Source organism: Pithys albifrons, chromosome 10 (genome assembly GCF_047495875.1).
Source record: "Pithys albifrons albifrons isolate INPA30051 chromosome 10, PitAlb_v1, whole genome shotgun sequence".
NCBI classification, from domain to species: Eukaryota; Metazoa; Chordata; class Aves; order Passeriformes; family Thamnophilidae; genus Pithys; species Pithys albifrons.
Window position 1 is genome coordinate 6,464,628 of NC_092467.1, and position 23,348 is coordinate 6,487,975.

At 46.2% G+C, this 23,348-nt stretch overlaps 1 protein-coding gene across 3 annotated transcripts in view; it reads left to right on the forward strand.

The window, feature by feature from the left end:
- The window catches only part of FAM20B (FAM20B glycosaminoglycan xylosylkinase), a 38,554-nt gene extending 16,077 nt beyond the window's left edge, over positions 1-22,477 (forward strand). For all 3 annotated transcript variants that reach the window (XM_071565206.1, XM_071565205.1, XM_071565207.1), the window contains 7 exons: positions 4,756-5,286; positions 8,691-8,777; positions 10,106-10,215; positions 13,149-13,320; positions 15,963-16,154; positions 17,453-17,512; positions 18,955-22,477. In XM_071565206.1, the coding sequence (XP_071421307.1) occupies positions 4,910-5,286; positions 8,691-8,777; positions 10,106-10,215; positions 13,149-13,320; positions 15,963-16,154; positions 17,453-17,512; positions 18,955-19,186 (1,230 nt within the window). In that variant the 5' untranslated portion in view covers positions 4,756-4,909 and the 3' untranslated portion in view covers positions 19,187-22,477. The remainder of the gene's footprint in view (positions 1-4,755; positions 5,287-8,690; positions 8,778-10,105; positions 10,216-13,148; positions 13,321-15,962; positions 16,155-17,452; positions 17,513-18,954) is intronic.
- The last annotated feature ends 871 nt before the right edge of the window (positions 22,478-23,348 follow it).

Below are 23,348 nucleotides of genomic sequence, written 5' to 3' on the forward strand. Positions count from 1 at the left end.
ACAAGAAGCATTTCTTATGCAAACCTGCCCATTCATCACAGCATTAAAAAGTTGGCAGGGTTGTTTATTTCTGGCTGGTTTTGTTTATTTCTGACTGGTTTTGTTTCCCCCTTGATCCAGGAGTGTGGTGAAATGGTAGAGAGGGAAGTGAGATTTCTGTACTTCTCGAATGTGGAGATGGAGTTTGGGTGTTAGGGCAACAAACCCCATTGAATTATGTCTTCTGTTTAGTGGTGGCAGCTTGAGATAATGCTAAGCAGAAGCTCAGGAAAAAAAGAAAAGGTCAAAAAAAACCACTTTCAGGGTTACCTGACCTTGGTAAGACATTAGTGGCTGATCCCAGGAGCAGGAGGGAATGTGTGTTCTGGAAGGTATGCAGGGATTATTCTGCCACTGTATTGTGTTAGCTCTGGTTGGACACTTGAATTGTACTTGACTTCTGAAAACTGTTTGGGTTTTATCTCCTTTGATGCCTTCAGGTTCAAAGAGCATCTACTGTCCCTTTGTGCATCCCATATTCCCATGATCCAACATGGAAATAAGTGTCTTCTCCATCCCTTGGTCACCTTTTGTCAGGTTTGAAGACCCCTTATCCTCTCACCCCTGCCAGTTGGTGGAACTGTTTCCTCTTTGGGTCTCCTGACATCATCCCTGGGTTTACATTTGCCATTGTCCGAGTCCCTTCATTCCACACAGTTCCACTCACAGCTTACCCTTTTTTGTTTTCCTTTTTAAAATTTTGGGGGAGTTGTTATTATTTCATTTGTTTCTGTGACCACTTTCCCATCTCTGTCCTTATTCCAGGACCAGCTTTAGACTTCTGGAACTCTCATAATCTTCTTTTCCAATCCAAGTCTTTTCAAAAAACTTGTCCCTTTCAAATTACTTCCTTTCAAAACTGCACAAATATTTTCTGACACTGCCTCAAAACTGTCACTCCTGCCATCTTCAGTTTAAAACAGTAAAGCTCAAGTTCTTGCTGTGATAAACTTGTACAGGAAAGAATTTGATTCCCTTGGCTTGTGGAGCAGTGAGTTGGCACCCAAAGGAGCAAAGTGCAGGTAACCTGGGAAATGGATTGCTTGGCAACCCCAGGGGTGTTTTGGTGTTTGTTGGAGGAGGCAGCCCATGACTCATGTCCTCAGGTGGCAGCAAAAATCAGTCCCAACTTACCAGCAAAGAGTTAAATATTTAATTTGTTTTGTAAATCTATTTACCTCCTTGAAGGTTTTCAGCCAGAATTAGTTTCAAAGCTGTCACAAAAGATAAACTAAGTAAGTGACCTTTGATTTAAGTGACTGTAGTTATATTCTCCCCCTCCCCAAGGAGAATATCCCTGGAGAAACTCAGCATTCCTGAAAATGAGCCCAGGAAAGTGAGTATCCAGCTCAAGCTCCAGAGGTGTGGAACATTCCTGCCCTGTGCTTGCCAGCACTGGGCTCTGAGGCTTTCTGAAAATATGTGTGTACATCTCTCATAAGGAGGAGTAACTGCTCTGAAATGAACCATGTTCTTCTGCCTAACTCCATACAAACTCTAATGGATTTTAAAAATGAATGGAAGTGGATCTTGGTAACAGCAGTGTTCAAATTGATTCAGAACTTCTAGTTTTAAAGAAGTGAATTATGCAGTTACAGTGAGAGGGTGCAGTTACAGCCAGATCTGCTTTGCTTTCCTGCTTCAGTTTAAGAACAATAATGTTATTTAGGGGTGTCCTGGGTGAGTCTGTATCTGCAGGGATGAGGCTTTGGGGTCAGGTGCATCTTCCTTGTCTGTGCTCCCCTTTCTCGTGCTGTCAGTGGGTAATATGCAGGTGCTGGGCTGTTTGCAGAAGTACAGCCAAAACAGAAGTAGATAATGTTTTAATTTCCATATAAACACATCATTTTTGCCTTTCACTATGAACACAAGCACTTTCCAATAGATTAAAATCAGTATTACACATTTCAGAGGGGCCTACAGTCCCAGTTTGAAGCATCCCTGAGGCTTCTTTCACCCTGTCCTCTGCCCTTTCTGGGGTCTCTGTACTGGAGTGAGTGGTCACTATCAGCATTAAACCACATGTTCACCTGTCTGTTTTACCTCATTATTGGGTTGTCCTGTGCAGGATCAGGAGTTGGACTTGATAATCACAGAATCAGTTGGGTTGGAAAAGACCTCCGAGATCATCAAGTCCAACCCTTGGTCCAACTCCAGTCCCTTTACCAGATCATGGCACTCAGGGCCACGGCCAAGCTCAGTTGAAAAACCTTCAGGGATGGGGAATCCACCCCCTCTCTGGGCAGCCCATTCCAATGCCTGAGCACTCTCTCTGCAAAGAAGTTTTTTCTGCTCTCCAACTTCAATTTCCCCTGGCAGAGCTTGAGCCCATCGTGCCCCCTTGTCCTATTGCTGAGTGCCTGGGAGAAGAGACCAACCCCCACCTGGCCAGAACTTCCCTTCAGGCAGTTCCAGACAGTGCTGAGGTCACGTCTGAGCCTCCTCTTCTCTGGGCTAAGTGAGTCCCTCCCAACTCAACATGGTTATATGATCAGGAGACTTCCCTGCTCTAGTGGACAGGCTCTATAGAAAGTGTTTAAGAGGAAAAATGTGTAACTTGGAAAATACCAAACTGAACTGAGTTGTCACCTGGGGCAGGATGATGATGGCAGAACAATCTGGGTGGTGCACTGGGCTAAAAGCCCTGGCTCTGCCTTGTCAGAGAGTGCCACCTCTAAGTTGGGTAGTGCTCAGCCTGGTCACTGTGCAGAGAAAAGCGATTTTAAAAGCAGGAACACCTGGCAGTTTGTTAATTTGAATTTCCTTGTCCCTTTTTGTGGCTGTTTGAAGTAGTTCAGCTGCTTATTCTTTGTGGGACTGGCCTGGGCCATAGTTCCCTGCACATTCCTTGCAGTTGTTTTATGAGAGCTGGCACGGATAGATGGGGAGGTGGGAGAGCCACAGAGCTGGGTGGGGCTGCTACAGACCTGTAATGTAAATTTGTTTAAGGTGCTGTGGAGTCATCTGTGGGTTTGCAGTCCTTTTATACAAACACCCTTAGCCTGTGCCAGACGTGATCCTGCACTGATGGCCCTCTGGGACAATGACTGTGCCCTGTGTGTGCCTTGCCAGGCACAGCCTGGCTGGCCCGTGGTTGCTGCTGGTACATTCTCAGCCTGTGCAGCTCGTTTTTCCAGGGCCGTGGTTAACAGTGGCTGATCTATACTCTTATTGTTAAATCTCATCAGAAGGTTTTCTTGTGCCAGCCCTGCCCAGCTCAGGGGTTTGCACAGTTAGCATGACTGGTGCAAAGGGAAATCCCTGCTGGCTCCCAGTGCTCCTCAGAGATGTGCCTGACTGTCCCTGTCCCTTTGGGTTCTGACTGCATTCAGCTGTATTAGGAAAGGTGGTTTCTGTGCTCAGAATTGAGATACAGTTGGTGGTGTGTTCTGTGGTCCTTATTTGCTACCCCTGCCCTGGGCCAGGCCTGCTGAGGGGTGAGACATGTCTTGCAGCCCACTGTAAATATAGAAACACACATGTGGCTTTAACTGCTGCAGGTGAGGTTGCTGGGAACTGGCAGTATTAGTGGTTTGGGATTTTCTTCTTGTTATTTGGCACTGTGATTGCAGACCATTTGTATATTTTCTGTGGTTATTGGTTTTACAGTTGACTGCAGAGGGTACTTAGTCAACCACAAGGAAGTGAAGATGTCATCCCCCGCCCCACCTCTTTTTTTTTCTTTTATAAAGAATGGAAATAAAGCTGAGTAAATTATAGTGACAGCAAATGAAAGGCAATAAACAATTAAATCTATTCTGCCCTTATGTACCTTCAGGAAAGTAGGCTGTGCAGCTGTTCTCACTGGTTGTCAGCTGTCTTAACATCTACCTGAGAGCTTTTCTGGAGGGACAGATATTTTGGTGACCAGTGGCCATGGGATCTCGTACCAGCAGAATGGTGTATGTGAAATTGGAGTCATCACCTTTAACTACAGCTCTCTGCAAAATCTTGCCCATGGTAGTTGTAGCTTCCATGATTTCAGCTGCACAGAGATGCTATCCAGCCATTTCTGCTTCCCTGCAGGTCATGGAAAGGCTGCAGGAAGGCAGCAAATCCCATGTGTTTTATTAGAAATGTTTGGTCTTAAGGATACAAGTGTCTGTAAATGCAGGTTTATGTTCTGAGCATAAATTTGATTCCCAGTTTGGTGGGAATAGGATAGCCAAGGTCATGGGTTCAATCCCTTGTGTGGGCCATTGACTTAAGAGTTGGACTCAACGATCCTTGTGTATAGGGGTCACCAATTATAGGGGTCTGTCTGTACGTCTGGGGTCCCCCTTTATTGGGGTCCCCTTATCCCAAGTAGGGGGCAGTGTGAATGATGGTCAGAAGAGCTCAGACACAGCAGGCATCAGAAGGCTTACAAGAGTTTATTCAAGATAGTTTCACAGACAGTTCGTAGTAGTAGCAGTAAATAGTTCTAGATCTAGTGGTTCTAATCTCACTCAGTAGCATCCACACCTTTTATATCCTTTCACATCCAACATGTCATGACGTTATTGGTTAACCAATTCCCCTCACATACACCAAAGCCTCTCATTGGTCACAAGACCACACACACACCACGGGTAACTCTCTTCTCTTAAAGGTGCACTCCAAACAGCTTTCCTTAAGGGATGCACTCACTGTCACCCCTACACTTATGGGTCCCTTCCAACTCAGAATAGTCTGTGATTCTGTGATTGTAAGTTTTTGGTTTTTGTTTATTTTTAGGGGTACCAGGAGATGCTTCAGTGGCAAGACGTCTTTCACGATGCAAGTTAGGAATGAAATCCATTAACTGACATCCCCTTCCTCACCCTGATCTCCAACAGACTTCCTGTGACTCTTGGAAGCGAGGGTCAGGGGAGAAGGGTGGAAGGGCACCATGAAGCTGAAGCAGCGGGTTGTGCTGTTGGCCATCCTCCTCGTCATCTTCATTTTCACCAAGGTTTTCCTGCTTGACAACCTGGACACCTCGGCTGCCAACCGGGAGGACCAGCGCGCCTTCCAGCGCATGCTGGCGAGCCTGCGCGTGGAGCTGGACCCGCGGCTGGAGCACACGCTGCAGTCCCCCTGGGAGATCGCGGCGCAGTGGGTGGTGCCCCGAGAGGTGTACCCCGAGGAGACCCCCGAGCTGGGCGCCGTCATGCACGCCATGACCACGAAGAAGATCATCAAGGCTGATGTGGGATACAAAGGGACCCAGCTGAAAGCTTTGCTCATACTTGAAGGAGGACAGAAGGTTGTCTTCAAACCCAAGAGGTGAGTATTGCCTTCAGTGTGTGTGTGGCCAGACTTCACGAACGAAGATTTGGGAAGGGCTCTCCCCATGTGCCTTTCGAGCCTGCACAGTGGATTTTTTAGGTGAGGCTCAGTGTGCACAGAACTGGCCCCACCGTTTTAGTCCTAAGGTCCATCTGCCATGGCCGAGCGAGCTTGGACAGTGACAGGGAAGTCCTTGGGACTGTCACAGCCCTCGGTACTGACCGGGGCTGACCCTGCTGAGCATCCGAGATCTGACAGGATGGGATGGCAGGGAGGCATTGAACTGCCAGGGGACGGTCCCCACTGAGACTCAAACTCAGATCCTTGGGATTCAAAGTCCAGAGTGCTCTTCTTTACACCACGGGACTGCCCCTTGCCTTCAGTGACTGCACTAATAACTGCTGTAGTTAGATATCTGTATTTTCTTTCTCCATGTTGTCACATCAACATTTAAGTTGCAAGTTCTCCTGTAAATGAAAAGGCCATCCTGTTACTTGTGAGACAGACAGGATGGAGCCGTGCTGGTGCTCTGGTAACACTGTGTTGCTGTGCCAGCTCTCTCTCAGGCTGTACAGTCTTGATGCTCGAAACAACCTGTCTTTTGGTTAAAAGAATAATCACTGTGTTCAGTCTCGAGGGAGTGTTGGTTACATCTGGTGTTTCTGAGCCATGTATTGCTGACTGTGGAGGTGCAGGTTGTGGCAGCGTGGAGACAAGCCTTGCCTAATCTAAGGAGAGTGCAGTTCAGGAACAGGTGAGGAATTCAAGTTGACAGTGGTCTTGAAACTAGATCTGGGTGTGTGGTGTGGCTGTTTGAAAGCTGACAAAGTGCCCTGGGTAGGTCAGAGTTTCCTGTGAAAATGCCCTGGGTAGGTCAGAGTTTCCTGTCTGCCAGTGGTGAGTCCTGAAGGAGCAGTGGGTGGGTAGTGATACTTCCTTGGGATGGCCTCTGTTTACAGTGATCCACAGGGGGAAGGCAGGTGTGTTTGAGGGGAGTGCACTGTAAAGGGGAAGTGTTATCATCACAGAGTGAGGATATCTCTCCCCAAAGGATTTTGGGTTGAGCAAGCATTAAGGTTTTCTGTCCTCTTACAATGAGTGAGTTCAGAGGAGGCCTTGGATGTGCTCCGAGTGCTTGGATGTGCTCTGCTTTGGAGACAGGCTGGGAGAGTTGGGGATGTTCATCCTGGAGAAGAAAAGGCTCTAGGGAGGTCTTAGAGCCCCTTCCAGCTCCTAATGGGCTACAAGAGAGCTGGAGAGGGACTTGTGACCAGGGTATAGAGTGCTAGGACAAGGGGGGGGAATGGCTTCCCACTGAGAAAGGGCAGGGTTAGATGGAATATTGGGTAGGAATTCTTCCCTGTGAGGGAGGTGAGGCCCTGGCACAGGTTGCCCAGGGAAGTTGTGGCTGCCCCGTCCCTGGAAGCATCCAATGCCAGGTTGAAGGGGGGTCTGAGCAACTTGGTCTAGTGGAAGGTATCCCTGCCCATGGCAGGGGATTGGAATGAGATGATCTTTAAGGTCTGGTCCCTTCCAACCCAAACCTTAGTAGGATTTTCTAATTAGAGAACGAGAAAACAAGTCTGCCCTGCTTTTTGAGTTCACAGTTTGGTTTCTGTGTAGCCAATTCCTGCTCTGGCTGGAGCTTCCCTGTGGGCCCAGGCTGTGTCCCAGCAGTGTCAGCCTTGCACACAGAGTCTTGGTGGTGACAGAGACTGTGTCCAATGAATGAACCAACACGGCACAGCGTTTCCATACTGCTTTCTGTGTGGGTGAGAGCTGCAAAGTATTTCACCAAGCATTAAATCACATTCCCATCATGCCATGTCTGTGCCCGTGACTGCTCCATCAAGGACACAGGCAGCTGGGAATGCTGTGGGAACACTGGACAGAATGGCCCTGGCCATACTGGTAGACCCATGTTTGTTTGTGACTGCTGAATAGCCAGGCTTGTGGCAGAGTCCTTCTCTGCCCCTGTAAGAGTCTTATTTAACTGGCTTTGAACATGAAAGCTCTGCCAGAGTTACTGCTAAAAAGAGTTCTGGGGAAACTTAGTGGTTGGGGAAGACTGACTTTCCTTGTTACTTTCAATGTAGAAGGACTAGTTGCCTACTGTGCATTGAAACAACAGGTTTGGTTGGGGTTTACTAAAAATGTTAACTCTGCAGCTTTCAAAAAGTGCTTGTGTTTCCAAAGGCCTGCTGTAGGTGCATGCCCAAGACCTGCCCTCCAGGATGTGTTCTGAGGGTCAGCTGTCTCCTTTCAAAGCCTAACTTACTAATGATTGAGAGTTGCTACCATCACATCTGGTGGTGTATGTGAAATAAGATGCTCATTTGGGGTAAGCTCCAGTTTGGCAGGAATCTGTCAGATTGTCCTCCCACAAACTCCCTGCCATCCTGCCCTGGTGAATTCTCTTTTGAGCTGCCCTGCAGAGGAGCTGAAACCTTTGCTCAGAGTGAGGAAATGGACTATTTTCTCAGCCACATCTTCCCTGAGCAGGGCTTGAACATCCAAGTAGAGCTCTGTGGCTTCTCCTACACTGTTTTTGCTACTGCTTGAACACCCAAAGTCTGTTGGAAATAATCCAGTTTACACAATGTGATGGAAATGAGAAACTAGGTAACCTAATTTGGGCTTGTTTTATTTGAAAATTACTTGCATCTCACCCATTTGCTCAGTATTGTGATAGTTCTCACTCACCTGAAGCAGAGTGCTAAAGCAGTACCTAGGGCTCATTCAAATGTGAGGAAACTCAGGAATTGGTGTTTGCCTTCACTCAGTAACATCTATTAAAAGATGAAAAAGCAAGCAAAAAGCCTTCCACTTCACCAAAACACACCATTGTTGTTGTAATGAGTGCCTAATTTCTATTTCTTACTGTTCATTATGTCTTTTCTCCACCAGAATAAAGGCTCTCTTTTTATCCAGTATCCTCAGGTTCACACTTTCTGATTTTCCATCTACTGTAAGATTGCATTTGCCATCTCTTCCACAATATCAGACTGTATTTTCATGTTAATGTACAATCCATTCTAACCCCAAAATCGTCTGTGGAATTGCTGCTTTCCAGTGTAAATAGGGCCCTGCTCTGTAGCTGTGTCTGTGCTCTCTGTTCTTAGATGTGACCTAAATGTGATTAAAATTCCTTAGCTGGGGTAGGCACTGCTTCCCAGGCCCTGGAGAGCACTGTCCATCACTGACCTTTCCTCCTTGAGTACCACTGCAACAGTCTGCACACCTCAATCTCATTGATGGTTTTCCCCTCTCCCATTAGCAATCCTTTGGAAAGTGACCCAGAGACTCTATAACATAGCACTGTTATTAAATCGTTCCTCTGAACAGGAAAATGGATGGAAACTCTGCATGGAATCACTTTATCTGGCTTATTTCCATTACAGATATGCCAGGGATTATGTGGTGGAAGGAGAACCCTACGCTGGCTACGACAGACACAATGCAGAAGTGGCAGCCTTTCACTTGGATAGGTATGGAATTATTGCCTTTACCTGGCTTTATTCTCTGTGGGAAATGCTTCATCAGAGTTCCTGAGGAGTGCACCTCAGATGTGAGCTATTTCTAACTTAACACATTGAAGGCAAAAGTAAAAATCAGCTGTTCTGTGAAACTTCTTTTCAAAGATCTTTCCAAGATTCTAACATTTCAGATTTTTGTGAAAAATTTGGAAAGGAGAATGAGCAGTAAAACCACTACAGTTACTGTTATAGGGAAGAATGAGATTATCCAAATGCTATGGAAGAGTCTGGAAAACTAAATGTGTGTGCTAAATTCATGTCCAGTACACTGAGAAGTGAGGACTCTTGTCTAGACTAAATACTAATCAATGCATCCTAGAGGAAACCAGCTATTCATATATAAACTGTGTTCAAGGGGCCTCAGTATTTTTGTGGACCTGAGCTGGAGGTACAATTACAGGAGGAAAAAAAAAGTACAGGATATACAAAGAATGGGACAGAAAATGCCAAACACTGAATGTTGATAGTTATGAAATACTGTTAGAGATACAGTTTCATCTGGAGTAAATGACCATAGTCTCAGTCTCCTCAGTACAGGAAAATTGTGTTGGGACTTTGGAGGTGAAGAGACTTAAAATCTATACTGGTCTTTGTAGTCCTTTAAGCACTTTTAAAATTCCATTACAAATAACCCGAGTTATTTGGCCATTCCATTACAAATAACCAGAGCAAAGGCTGTGGCAGACGTGGGAGTGGAACGTGGATCTTGTAACTGCAAGTGTTGTGATTGCTTTTCCCACCTCTGTTTTTCCAGGCATTTCTCAGGCAATTCACTTTTCTTCTACCATTCTCTCTTCCCTTCTGCCTCTTCATGCCAAAGAAAACAACTCCCTGATTGGTTGCTTTCAAGTGTAATTGAATTGGGCTTAACCATAACATTTTAATAGATAGTGGTTCCCACAAATTATAAATGATCTTTCCAGGTGACCAGCCCAGGGACCATGTGGTTTTACTGCTTCAGCCTGTGCAGGAGACACATGGTGGATACTTCTGGTGTGGGGTCTGAGTTTGGAGAGTTGGAGCATCCTGTGTTGCTGTGGTGCAAAGGCTTTGATAAATGAGTGTCACTGATGGCCTGTAAAAGAAGTTTAACATCCAGGCACTCAGGAAAAATTAGTTTCCTTACTTTGCTTGGAGAAGACAGGATGTTGCTGCAGGGCTCCAACTTTATTCTGTGGTCTCAGTCATCTCTGACAGAGACTGTGGCTTTGTTTTATTTCAATTTGGAGGTCCTGCCTGTGTTGCAAGTTCTCATGTCATGTTTTTCCACCCCAAACCAGAATTCTGGGTTTCCGGCGAGCCCCGCTGGTGGTGGGCAGGTTTGTGAACCTCCGCACAGAGATCAAACCCGTGGCCACAGAGCAGCTCCTGGGCACCTTCATGACTGTGGGTGAGTGAATGATAATCACAGAATCATAGAATATATTGGGTTGGAAAAGACCTCCGAGATCATCAAGTCCAACCCTGGGTCCAACTCCAGTCCCTTTACCAGATCATGGCACTCAGTGCCACGGCCAAGTTCAGTTGAAAAACCTCCAGGGATGGGGAATCCACCCCCTCTCTGGGCAGCCCATTCCAATGCCTGAGCACTCTCTCTGCAAAGAAGTTTTTTCTGCTCTCCAACTTCAATTTCCCCTGGCAGAGCTTGAGCCCATCGTGCCCCCTTGTCCTATTGCTGAGTGCCTGGGAGAAGAGACCAACCCCCACCTGGCCAGAACTTCCCTTCAGGGAGTTCTAGACAGTGCTGAGGTCACCTCTGAGCCTCCTCTTCTCCAGGCTAAACATCCCCAGCTCCCACAGCACTTGTGCTCCAGTCCCTTCCCCAGCCTCGTTGCTCTTCTCTGGCCCTGCTCCAGCCCCTCAGTCTCTTTCCTGAACTGAGGGGCCCAGAACTGAACACAACACTCAAGGTGTGACCTCCCCAAGGCAGAGTCCAGGGGAAGGGTCACTGCCCTGGGCCTGCTGGCCACGCTGTTGTTGATCCAGGCCAGGATCCCCTTGGCCTTCTTGGCCACCTGGGCACACTGTTGGCTCCTGTTGAGCTTCCTGTCACTCAGTCCCCCCAGGTCCCATGGATTGTGCAGCCCAGCAAAGGAAAACATGTTTAATGGGGAAAAAGAGCCGTGGGAACTGACACAGAACAGTTAACTCTGGTGCAGGAAGCTGGGAAGGCTCTTTCTCTGCCAAGGCAGATCTTGTATAACCCTGTTTGGCGGGGGAGGAGGACTTGGTTTTCTCCAAGTAGTTTTCCCTCTGTAACTGCTCTGTGTTCCCTCATGCTTCTGTTACAGATGGCATTTTTTTTTAGTAAAAATTTTCTCTTTGCAGTCGGAGATGGCTGGAAAAGTCTGTGATTAGACCTGAAAGGAAAAAAAATAAAATTGAATTTAACATCACCACTCGGTGATTTGGAATAATTTGTAGAGCTGACACATCAGTTGCTGTTAGATGTTGTTTGTGCCTGTGGAGCATTTAGAACCAAATGTGTCAGAACTTCCCTGTGTTATTTACCGTAATAATGCTGTGAAGGGCACTTAATGGGAATTGCTAATGTGAACTCCTACCAGGTGGTCATTAAGCACCAAGAAATTACTTATGCTGCAGCCTTAACTCCTTCAGGCTTTCATAAAATATCCAATTATTACTCCTTTTTTTTGTTTGTTTTGTTTTGTAATGAGAAGGCTCTAGGGATGATTGTTCATTACAGCTGGTAGTGTGTGTGCCTGTGCACATTGCCATTACAAGCACTGCTGGCAGTTTCCCTCTGCCAGTTACAAGGTGTCACTTACTGATGGGAGCAGCTTCCCAAACTCTCCTTGCATTCAGATGGGGTGCCTGCCTCAGGCAGACTATCTTTTTCTGAATTTCAGCCAAGATAACTAAGCTGTTTTCTAGCAGAAATGCTGACTTGAAAAGTTGGCTGCAGAAATTTTCATTGCTATTCCTTGGATTCACTGTTGTGCAGAGCTGGAATCAAAGAAATGGGTGGATTTGGGAAAAAGGTTGTGAGCTCTTGTCAGCCCAAATATGACCAAGTTTCTGAGGTTTTGAAGAAAAGGTAATTCATGCCTATTCAGTGCAGGTTTGATAGAGTTGCAGCTGGAATTTCAAAGAGTTCTGTCTCTTGCTAGACCTGCTGCAGGCTCTGGATGGGAAGTGAGACTTGCAGGGCTTTCCATACAAATTAGGGATGTGATCTGCAAGCTGTGTGTTGTTAGTAATCATTTCTGACATCTTCAAGTTGTCTGATGGGGTATTGGAAGCACAAGAGCTGAATCTGGATGCAGGACTCCAAAGGAGTGCGGGCTGAGGGGTGGAAAGGGAAAAACAAATCTTTCAATGAGGTGAGCCTGGTTAGGGGACGATATTGGATGTAGAGCCACAGGAAAAAAGGATGGAGACTAAGTGGAATCACAACAAAGTGAGACATAGTTGAAGAATATTTTGGAAGAACATCTGTGAGCATGGAACTGGATTTAACTTGGCAAGAGTCAAGCAAAGGCAGGTTAGAAGGGGGAAACAGAAAAGGTTAAACTAAAACTACTAATCCAGACTGTGTAGATTACCTGATGCTACAGGATGCATCAACATCAGCAGACTAAAGGCTGCAGGGTTCTGTTGCTCCTCTCCTGTCAGAAGACACTGATGGAGCTTTGACAGATCTGCATTCCTACATCATGTAAGAATGACAGCTTGTTTCTGTCTCCCCTGCTCAAGTAGCTGAGATATGTAGCAGATCTCAGGGCTCCAAATCCATTTGATTTCTGCTGTGTCCTTTTTAACTTGTCTCCAAAGAAGTCAGGAATCTGACACATGAAGTAGGAAATGTGAGAAACAAGCAGTGTTGAAGTTGCACAGTCAGGGTCCCAAAAATGAGGAAGGGATCACAAAATCGTGTTGATAGTGCAGTGTTCTATTAACTCTCTGTGTGATAAAGCCTTTAGAAAATATAATTACTCTGCCCTTTGAATATTAGTCTTTAATTGCTTTGAGTGAATAGATGTCTGTGTAACCTCTTGTGAGCCTCTCCCTCTCAGAGACAGGGAGCACTTGGTCAAGTCCTCAAGTAGCTCAGTTGGTTAAAACTTGGCTGTAATAATGCCAAGGTCATGGGTTCAATCCCCTGTGTTGGCCTTTGACTTAGGAGTTGGACTCGATGATCCTTGTGGGTCCCTCCCAACTCAGAATAGTCTGTGAAGTCCTCAAGTGCCGTGAAATCCTGTTGCAGGGAAGGCCCTGCTGCAACAACACGCTGCTGAATTTCAGTTGGATTCCTTGGATGAAGTTCTGCTGGTTTGACACCTCTTTATTCTTGTTTTCAAGGCAATAACACTTGCTTCTACGGGAAGTGCTACTACTGTCGGGAGACAGAGCCGGCCTGCGCGGACGGGGACATCATGGAGGGCTCGGTGACGCTGTGGCTGCCGGACGTGTGGCCTCTGCAGAAACACAGGCACCCCTGGGGCAGGACCTACCGGGAGGGCAAGCTCGCCAGGTAGGACAGACAACGTGGGAGGGCCCCTGCAGGCTCTGAAAATCCTGACTGTGGGCAAAGAAAGACTCTCCTCTTGTGCCACTGGACATTCTGTTGACACTGTGCCTCGCTGTGACACACTGAAATGTGGCAGCACCTGATTTTGTGTCCTTGGAGTTTGTTTGGAGAGTTGTGGAGCTGGTTTAGCTTTAGGAGGTAGTCATCAGGAAGTGCTTTGCTCTGCATACCATCAGTATTTGGTGGCCATGTTCAGCATCTAAAGAATGATTAAAGAAGGACAAAGGTGGTCTCTGTCCATCTTGTAAAATAGATGCAACATATCTCAGTGTGTGGGTTGGGGATGGTTTTGCCTTGACCAGAGCAAATCACAGAATCAATTGGGTTGGAAAAGACCTCCGAGATCATCAAGTCCAACCCTTGGTCCAACTCCAGTCCCTTTACCAGATCATGGCACTCAGTGCCACGGCCAATCTCAGTTGAAAAACCTCCAGGGATGGGGAATCCACCCCCTCTCTGGGCAGCCCATTCCAATGCCTGAGCACTCTCTCTGCAAAGAATTTCTTTCTGATCTCCAACTTCAATTTCCCCTGGCAGAGCTTGAGCCCATCGTGCCCCCTTGTCCTATTGCTGAGTGCGTGGGAGAAGAGACCAACCCCCATCTGGCCAGAACTTCCCTTCAGGGAGTTCCAGACAGTGCTGAGGTCACCTCTGAGCCTCCTCTTCTCCAGGCTAAACACCCCCAGCTCCCTCAGCCTCTCCCCACAGCACTTGTGCTCCAGTCCCTTCTCCAGCCTCGTTGCTTTAGAAGGGAGTCATTAGGAAGTTCTTTGCTTTGCATACCATCAGTATTTGGTGACCATGTTCAGCATCTAAAGAATGATTAAAAGAGGACAAAGGTGGTCTCTGTCCACCTTGTAAAACAGATGCAATGGCTCTGAGTGTGTGGGTTGGGGATGGTTTTGCCTTGACCAGAGCAAATGGTTTTGAGCTTAGTAAATTCTTCCAAATCTTTGTCATGAACAAGTGATTAGAAAGAGATTTTTGTAGTCCTTGATCTGAAGTATCCATTGATTTCCAATGATGTGATTGTTCTCAGCAAGAATCTCATCCAAAGGCTTCACTGAGTTGTTTTAGAGTATTAAATGCACAGATTGATTTTTGAGCAGCAGATGTTTTCTCCTTTACAGCAGGTGAAAATTATCTGTGTTCAGTACAGAGGATATTGCAGTAATGAATGGACTGAGTTCTTGGAGGTGTTTCTCATGTTGAGAGGCTGTTTTTCATAATAAATTCCTCCTTGCACAGGGGTTTACCCTGATTCCTGTGCTTATTGATATTTGCTGTATTTAAACCCGCTCTTGCCTCGTTCAAGTGGGGTTTCAAAGTCCTGGTGTTTTGCACCTTGTCATGCTGCACATTTCCCTTTGAGAGCATCAGGAGAATGAAACGTTCTAGGTGTCATGCTCTCCTTTTTCTGTGCCTGGTAATTATGGAAAAATAAAACTGTAAGAATTGTCTCCTGCTCCAACTGCTCCTGCTGTATCCTGAGCTGACCTTTTGAACATAATTCATACAGTCACATTAGTGTAAGTAATTTTTAATGGAGGTGTAATAGATAAAATCCCTGACCTTCCAAGGCCTGTGCTAATACAATATAAATGATCAGAAATAAGTGTCAGAGAAAGGTCTGTCTTGAAAGACTCCCTGGAAAATGAGGAGAGAGAGAATAGTCTGAAAAATTGTGGCAAGAAGATTAAGTACTGCTCTAGAGTAAAATGAGAGAAAGAAAACACTTGGGGAAGAGAGGGATGCAGCAGAAGAAATTTATCCAGCACAAGAAAAAGGAGGTTCTGAGACTGTTGCCTTGTGGATTTGTGCCGCAAGTTTAATGTGAGTTAGACTTTGATGCAAAAGAAAGAGGGAACCAGACACAGCGTTTGAGGAGCATGTGTTCCCTGTTACCAAAACCATTGAGAACGTAAGTTTTTGGCTCTCTAGTTTGAACACCTGGAGGAAAGAAAAAGGGGAGCTCAGGCTCCAGACCACTAGAAGGTGAGGTGTGGTATGTGGCAGTTCTAGTAATTAAATTCTGATCTTTCTGCTCGTATGAGTCTCTGCAATGCTGAGCATGCCAGCAATCTCTCCAGCTTGTTTCCTCCATTTCTGTTTCCAAGTCACAGATGGCTTAAGGCATTTCCAATTTAACTGCAGTTTTGTGAAGGATTGTTTCAGTCCTTACATGGAAGATGTTATAGATGTTATTTAGGTTGACAGATGGAAAGGATATACACCAGAGATCTGGCTGTTTGGTGGTGGTGTTGAATAGCTTTCAAAACTGTAAAGAAGAAAATGAGAAAATGTAAAATCCTGGCTTTGGAAAATCAAGACATGACATCCATGGTACAAGGAGAGGAGATAAGAGGGAAAGTTGAAGTCTTGGGGAGGAAAGAGACAACTCTGAAGGAGAATGAACACACCTGAAGCCCTTCTCAGGACACAGGGGCTCTTTACTAACCACGACGAGGTTATTTGCTTTAGAAAGAAAAGATTAAGAAGGTCACTGTAAAGCCAGAGTGATGGAAGCAGGGCAGGGCAATGGAAATGAACACTGAAGGGCTGGTTTGGTTTCTGTCTGGCTGCAGGTGGGAGTACGACGAAAGCTACTGCGATGCTGTGAAGAAAACGTCCCCGTACGACTCGGGCCCTCGGCTGCTGGACATCATTGACACCGCCATCTTCGACTACCTGATTGGCAACGCTGACAGGCACCACTACGAGAGCTTCCAGGATGATGAAGGGGCCAGCATGCTCATCCTGCTGGATAATGCCAAAAGGTGAGCAAATTTGTCTGTTTCATTAGTATCTTTTGTGCTAAGCTTTACTTCTTATCAAAAATTGCCACATATTCGTGTCCTTCAAAGGCTGTGTTGCTGGCAGGGCAAGAGGGAATGGATTCAAACTGAAAGGGAGTAGGTGTAGTGGGATATTAGGAAAAAAATTCTTCCCTGTAAGAGTGGGCAGGCCCTGGCACAGGCTGCCCAGAGAAGCTGTGGCTGCCCCATCCCTGGAAGTGTCCAAGGCCAGGTTGGATGGAACTTGGAGCAACCTGGGATAGTGAAAGGTGTCCCTGCCCATGACAGGCGAAAACTGTCTTACTGTTACACACTGACAATGTTGTAGGAGGAAGGAAGTTAATGGGTTAGTCACTGGAAGTGAATATGGTGTTTGAAGGTCAAGTCCTTTCATTGTATGTTCTTAGAGAACATCATGAAAATATTTCTCATGGGGCTTTGCAGGCTCCCAGTAAATTGTTTTCTTGAAAGCTGAAGTGAGGTTCTTTCAGCTGTTTTGAAATAAGGGATAGGGGAAGTTTTTTCACAGAATCATGGCAGATCTCAAGTTTTAAGGGATCCATAAGGGTCATTGAGCCCAGCTCCTCCTTGTTCCTCACCTAAGACTAAACCTTATGACTAAAAGTGGATGTTGCTCAGAGTCATGACCACTTCCCTGGGAGCCTGTTCCAGTTTAAAGCTACTGATAACAGAATTATATGGGGAGAGTAATGCCAAACCCCTAGAGCAACTTACCTGTATTGAGGGGAAAGTTGTAAACAATATTATGAGAAGGTTGAAACTACAAAATAAAACCAGTGTGTGTTTAGATGAAGCTTGAAATACTCTGAAAGCCTCTCTTAGAAAGTGTGGGCATGGAACGTTCCAGTGGATCAGCTCATTAGTGGAACTCTCAGTCTGAGGTGGCTGCTCTTTGGTTCCTTCCGTGTCAGGCAAAGCTCCCATTCCCTGTGCCCAGAATCCTGGTTATTCCTTACCCTTACATCACAAGATGAGTTCCATTTCTAGACTCCTCTGAACTTCTTTTCTAAGGTGCCTCGGTCTAATACAGAGCTGGTTATGCTGGTGCTCCTTCTGTTTGCCTGGAGCATCAGCTGATGCTGTTGAGAGTTATGTCTGTGATTGGTCATGGCCTGTTTATATTTTAATTTAAATCATTTGATCTCTTGGAGCATGAAATTGCCTAGTATTGATTTCTTTGAATTCTTCACAAAGCTCTTGATGTTGAGAACAACATTAGGAGTTCAACTGGTTCACTTGGTTTTAATTTTGCCTTTCAGCTTTGGAAACCCTGCCCTGGATGAAAGAAGCATCCTGGCTCCTCTTTATCAGTGCTGCATGTAAGTGAGATGCAGGGGTGGTGTTCACTTTATTTATACAAATGGTGTCCTTAGGGTTTGCAGTGTAATTAAGTTTGGAGCCTTTGGCAACCTGAAAATGTTTGCTTTGTTTTTTTGAAGTATTGTCTGCTTGATGTAGTGTCAGTGCCCAAGGAGCTGAGAACTCCATTTTCATCAAGGCAGTGCAGTGGGTGGTTGGCAGCACAAAGTGATCTCACCTCCAGGTCACTGGTTCAGATCTTCCCCCAGTCAGTGTGACAGGTACTTTGCATCTGCAGCTGGATGAACTTTAAGGTCTCTTCCAACCCAAGCCATTCCAGGATTCTGTGAAAATGTCCAGGATGAAAAATACTGATATATCCATTTCCTGACTCTGATACTTGAAGGTAACATTAACTCCTTTAAGCCTTGCAAATTAAACATTTAGTTGAGGGTTCCTTCAGCTTCTCCTTGAAAGGTTCTGTCTCCCAAATTCCTCAGGGCCTGTTAAGTCTGGGAATTTGCAGAAGGTGTGCCCTCTAATCCTGCTTGCACTAAGCAAGATTCCACACACTCTGGTACACCCAGCCTATGTGCTGCAAGGTTCTTGTAAAATCCATGTGGAGAACAGCCAATTTTCAAATTCTGTAGTTTCCCTACATTAATTTTAAACACATATGGAATGTCCTGCTTTACTGAGGATCTTTTGGAGTCTTTGTCATCCAGACTCTCTGAAACGCAACCAGAAGAGAAGTTTATCTCTGTAACAGACTTTGCAGTTTCCTGCTTTCCAGATACCCTTTCTGGTACCAGGCAATGCCATGTAAGAACTCCTGTGCAAATTGTTTTTAGCTGTAGGTTATAGTTACAACACTTGCTTTATATTGCTGGTTTTATTAGAGGCTGTCAAAAACAGCAGTTTAGACCAGTGGTGCTAAAACGTAAAGATTTGGGGAAGAATCCCAAGAGGTTTCACAGAGTACAGCAGTTGAGATGGATTTTGAGAACAACATGAACAAGGTCCGTGAAGTGGAAGAATCACTGCTGTGTTCACTTCCTTGGAGGTTCAGACAACTGCCTTTTGTTCTTTGTGATTAATTGTTGGTCAGTGATGCTCTTCCTGAGGCAGCACGAGTTTGTGTTGGAATTAACAACCAGGCTGTTCATTGTCCTTCCTTTTCTTTCCTTTTCAAACTGTGTCTGGGAGGCCTCAGGACTGAAGACCTTCCTTCCTCCCAGCTGGAAGTGTTCCTGTGTAGCAGGGGAATTGATTCTCCTTCACCTTTGGTTTCCAAGTTTCACTCAGATCCTGCACATCCTGCCTGGACCCTCCCATCCATCCCAACCTGCTTTTGCAATCAGGCTCCATTCCTGATGTGCCAGGCTCCCTCAGGAGGGAGTATTCCCATGGGACCACAGGCAGACAGGGGTATGATGTGTCTGTGTGTTTGTTTCCTTTGCAGCATCCGGGTCTCCACCTGGAACAGGCTGAATTACCTGAAGAACGGGGTGCTGAAGTCTGCCTTAAAAGCGGCCATGTCACACGACCCCATCTCCCCCGTGCTCTCCGACCCGCACCTGGACGCCCTGGACCAGCGGCTCCTCAGCATCCTGGCCACAGTGAAGCAGTGCACAGACCAGTTTGGGCCAGATGTGGTGCTGGTGGAAGACAGGATGACTCTGTCTCACTTGTAATTGCAGTAGAACACAGATGGGACTCCTTTTTTTTTAAAAAAAAGCAAACAAACAAAAAAGCGATAGAAAAACAGCACAATCAGTTCAGAAGGGCTGTGACCAAGATGGACTGACATGAACAGGAAGGCTCCCGAGCCAGAGGAATGGAGGTGACAGTGGCTTTTTCCTTGGGCTGGCAGCAGTGAGAGGTGGGAGCTGGGCCCTTGGATGGCTCTGCACCTGGAATGGCATCTTGGCCATCATGGCATGTCCATTGCCGGCAGTGGGCACTGCACTGGATGAAAATGGCTCTTGGTGTTGGTGGAAGTCGTGGAATACAGACACTAATTTGTGGACTTAATCCAGAGGGGACAAAAGGAGATGAACAGTACAGTCCTCTCCCCTTCTCTTCTCCCAGGATACTCTGGCGAGTCTGTCTGATTCAGGGTTGTACACAATCAGCTGTGAGCTGGTTGGGCATTTTACTGCTTCTCTAGAGAACGAGGAAAGGGTGAATAAAATAATTATTAGAGTGAAGAGTTGTGCCACCCCCCCGGGGGTGGGATGTTCTTCCAAAGGCCATGAGGGGTGGCACAGGGCACCTCTGCTGCTCACTTGACTTTTCCTCGATAAAAGGCTGGGAAAGGGGTTTGCCTCATAGGTGACTGCTTCAGTGTTTTGGCTGAAGTCCTATCAAAGATTTATCCACAGGGTTGGAGATTTAGGAGAGGACAGGGTGGTTATGCAGCACTTGATAATTAAGGGGTTTACGTTTCCATGTGTCCTGTCACTGTTCTTTAAGGAACCTGGCAGGGTGTGAGTAGAGGAAATACCCTTGCAGTCCTGTGTCCCTATTAAAAAGCAAACTTTCATTCTGTTGGAGCTGAGCAGGAGCACAGGATCTGTCCTTGGAAGCAGGTTCCGTGCAGCGAGGTCATGGTGCTTGCTGTGAGTCCTGTGTGATGTTGGGGCCTCTGGGTGTGCTGGGCTGGGGAAGGAGGTGTTTGCTGGGCCTTTCCACTTACTGACAGTTCTGAGGAGCGGAGGGAACCCAGAGCTGTGGTGGTTGTTCTCCATCCCACCTGAGAGAGCTCCCTGCTGCTCTGTGTGACCACAGCTCAGCTGTTTAGTGGAACACCAGTTTGTCAGTCCCACCATTCACCTGGCCTGGCTGTGGCTGACCTCAGAAGTTGTGAGCACTTAGAGTAGGTTTTCTGCCTTCTCAGCAACCCCCACTGCGATGTCCTTCCTGGGGTGGTCATCCTGGGTTCCTCACTGATGGTTTTGGCAGAGATACGGAGGAGTTGACACAAATTGGCTTTTCAGGGCAGGTTTGCAGTGCTCATCTTGTGCCAGTCCTGTCATCCTTCACTTCGGCCTCTGCTCCCCATGGGCTTGAGGCCTTAAAACTTGTGATGTTGGAGTAGGAATCTGTGTCTCCAGAAGGGAAGTGGCTTCATCACTGTTTCCAAATTGAACAGCTTTGCATCAGTGTTCAGTTCAGCCAGAGTGGTCCTTGATGTAAGGCAGAGAGCTCCCTTCCCAAAAAGGGGTTGTGGATTACTGGACTTGTGAGCAAGAGCAGCAAAATACCAGTTTAAGCCTTTCTCCTTGATTTGTCTGTCAGGGTCTCTCTGGCTCCACAGTGTGGTGGGCAGAGAAAGAGCCGCTTCCTGCTCTTGCACCTGGGCCACACCTGATGCAAGAGGTGTCAGGGACAGAGTTTATCTGAGAAATGCAGGTTTATTTTGTTGTAAGCCTTTTTCTCACTGCATGAGCAGAGCATCTTGAAAGAAGAATTTTACTTTTTACCTGAGACAGAATTTTATGTTCTTTTATCTCTGCTCTGGACTTGGACACATCACAGACCTGCACTAGAGAGATGAGGTGATGGGATCTGGAGTTACTTTTTGGAGTTACTAGTCAGGATGGTAATGCACAATCGGCTTTGAGAACACTGGTGTGAAGCTTGTGCCTCTTTCCCACTGCACTTAACAACAGAACATGCCTCAGAAGCTGTGGGTGGTGCCTTGCAGGTGCCTGTGGGGCAGGACCGAGTGCCGTCAGCTGTTTTCCCAGGAAGTTTCAGATGATTTACCCAAAGGGAAGATGGTGAAGCACATGGTGGTGGCTTGTAGCATCTTTAAAAGCTTGTTCTTCTCTTTGAGCTTAATCATGATCTCTCAGTATTTTGGGAAGGATCTACCAAAATTTGATGTTTTGATTTCTCTATGATCGCTCTTGATCTTTATATTTGATTTAATAATGGATTCACAAAAGGGTCTTTCTGTCTGTGAGATTAAATTAGTGTTGAGGACTTACATATTGCTCTGAGGTGAAACTTTTGCTGTCAGATGGAACCTGGGGATAAGTTTTTTCCTCAGTATGAATGTCAGAGATTTAATGCAGGGTATTGGTTTATTTTGGTTTACTTGTGAACAAAGGGCATGAAGTCCAGCATCATCAGTAGAAGGAAGCAAGAAATGTTTGGGTTTTTTTTTTTTTAATTTGTGATATCAATGCTTCTGGTTGCTGTAAACACTACTGGAGGTTGGTGTTCTGCAGCAGGAAAGAATAAATTCCTCTCTTAGCCAAAATCAGGAAGATGTGATTTTGGCCTTGTGATAATTTCTGCCCTTTTGGCAGTGATTGTTGTTTTGCTTGAATACAGAACCCTGAGAAATTTTAAATTGTAGCCATTGCAAGGGAAATGAGGAGCAGCATCCACGTGCCAACAGGGTGTGCTTGAATCTCTGAAGAATAACACTGTTTGTGAGGCAGGTGCTGTGCTCTGTCAGTGAGGTTTCCACGACACCCTCTGGTCCTTGTTCACTGTGCACGCTGTGATCCACTGGCCCCAGATGTTACATGGTGGTTCTGTCGTGGATATTGGTGATATCGGAGCGCTGCAAGCACAGAAATCAAGAACTAATTAAAGAGAGAGCTCCATCAGCCATCTGCTATTCACCTCCTCCCCCCTGAGTCAGTTCTGGGGTGGAGGAGACACTCCAGGCAACTCCTCTTCCAGCAGCTGATGAACTGGAGTGTGTCTTGCCAAACAAACTTCAACTGAAAAATACTAATTTATTAAGAAGGTAATTTATTTGCTGCAGCAGCTGGAGCAAGATTCTGGAAACAGACACCCCTCTCGGAGCTGTCAGAGGATGCCCCTGGGAGCTGCTGCACAAATGGAGGTTGCTAATGAGCAAACAGAACGTTATCATGACTTTCTACTTGTATCCCCCGGGGTCAGATCCCACATAAAGCAACATTGTGTGAATAAAGATTTTAATAAAGCAACACTGATGGATTGTTTAAGTCTCTCTCTCCCTCCCCTGTCTGTCTCTCTCTTGTTCCAACATGTGGGCTGAATGTTTAAAGTGTTTTGCTGATGATGTTTCCCAGTTATTCTTCACTCATGGCTGTTATTTGCATTTATTCCAGTCGTGTATATCCAAGAATGGGGTCAAACATGCAGGTTGTTTGCAAGAGCCATGTTGGTAAGGAAGAAAGAGTGTCCCAGAGGGATACAGAAGAAAAACCCACCTAGATTGGAGAGGTTTTCTGACAGTGCATCCCATGGCCCTGCATCTGCCAAGCAGATGGGCTGAGTCCTTGGCTGTGTCCCAGTAACTTGACTTTGTTACCTGGAGCAAGAGATAGGGATGTGGAGCTGGCAGAGATGTTTGCAGGTGTTCGTGGTTGGTTTTTCTGAGTTTTATTGAGACAGAGCAGGTAAACAGCTCCCAAATTCTGTCCCCACTGAGTGCAAGCATTTATTCAGGCTGTGTCAAACCTTGTTTTCTCAATACCCCACCAGTGAGTGTTTGGGAGGCAGGAGGTTGTGCAGTTCTGGATGTCAGGTGTGTTTGACCTGCCCTGTAGCATCAGTGTGGTGGTGTGAAACCTGCTTTTCTGTAAACGAGAGTTTCTCTGTTGCAACTTTGAATTTCAGCATTGCCAAATTCTGTAAGAACTGGGGTTTGGGGTTTATTTTGGGGGTTTTGTGGGGGAGGATGTTCTGAGGTTTTTTGTTTCTTAGCATTGTGTGCTGGCAATAACTTTTCCTCCACCTCTATGCTTGAGGTGCCACTTTGCTGTGAGAGTGGGATGGGGTTTTTGGTTGTGTTTGAGCAGTTCAAAAGCTACAGATGCTTTTAAGTCTGACAGGCTGAAATGATCA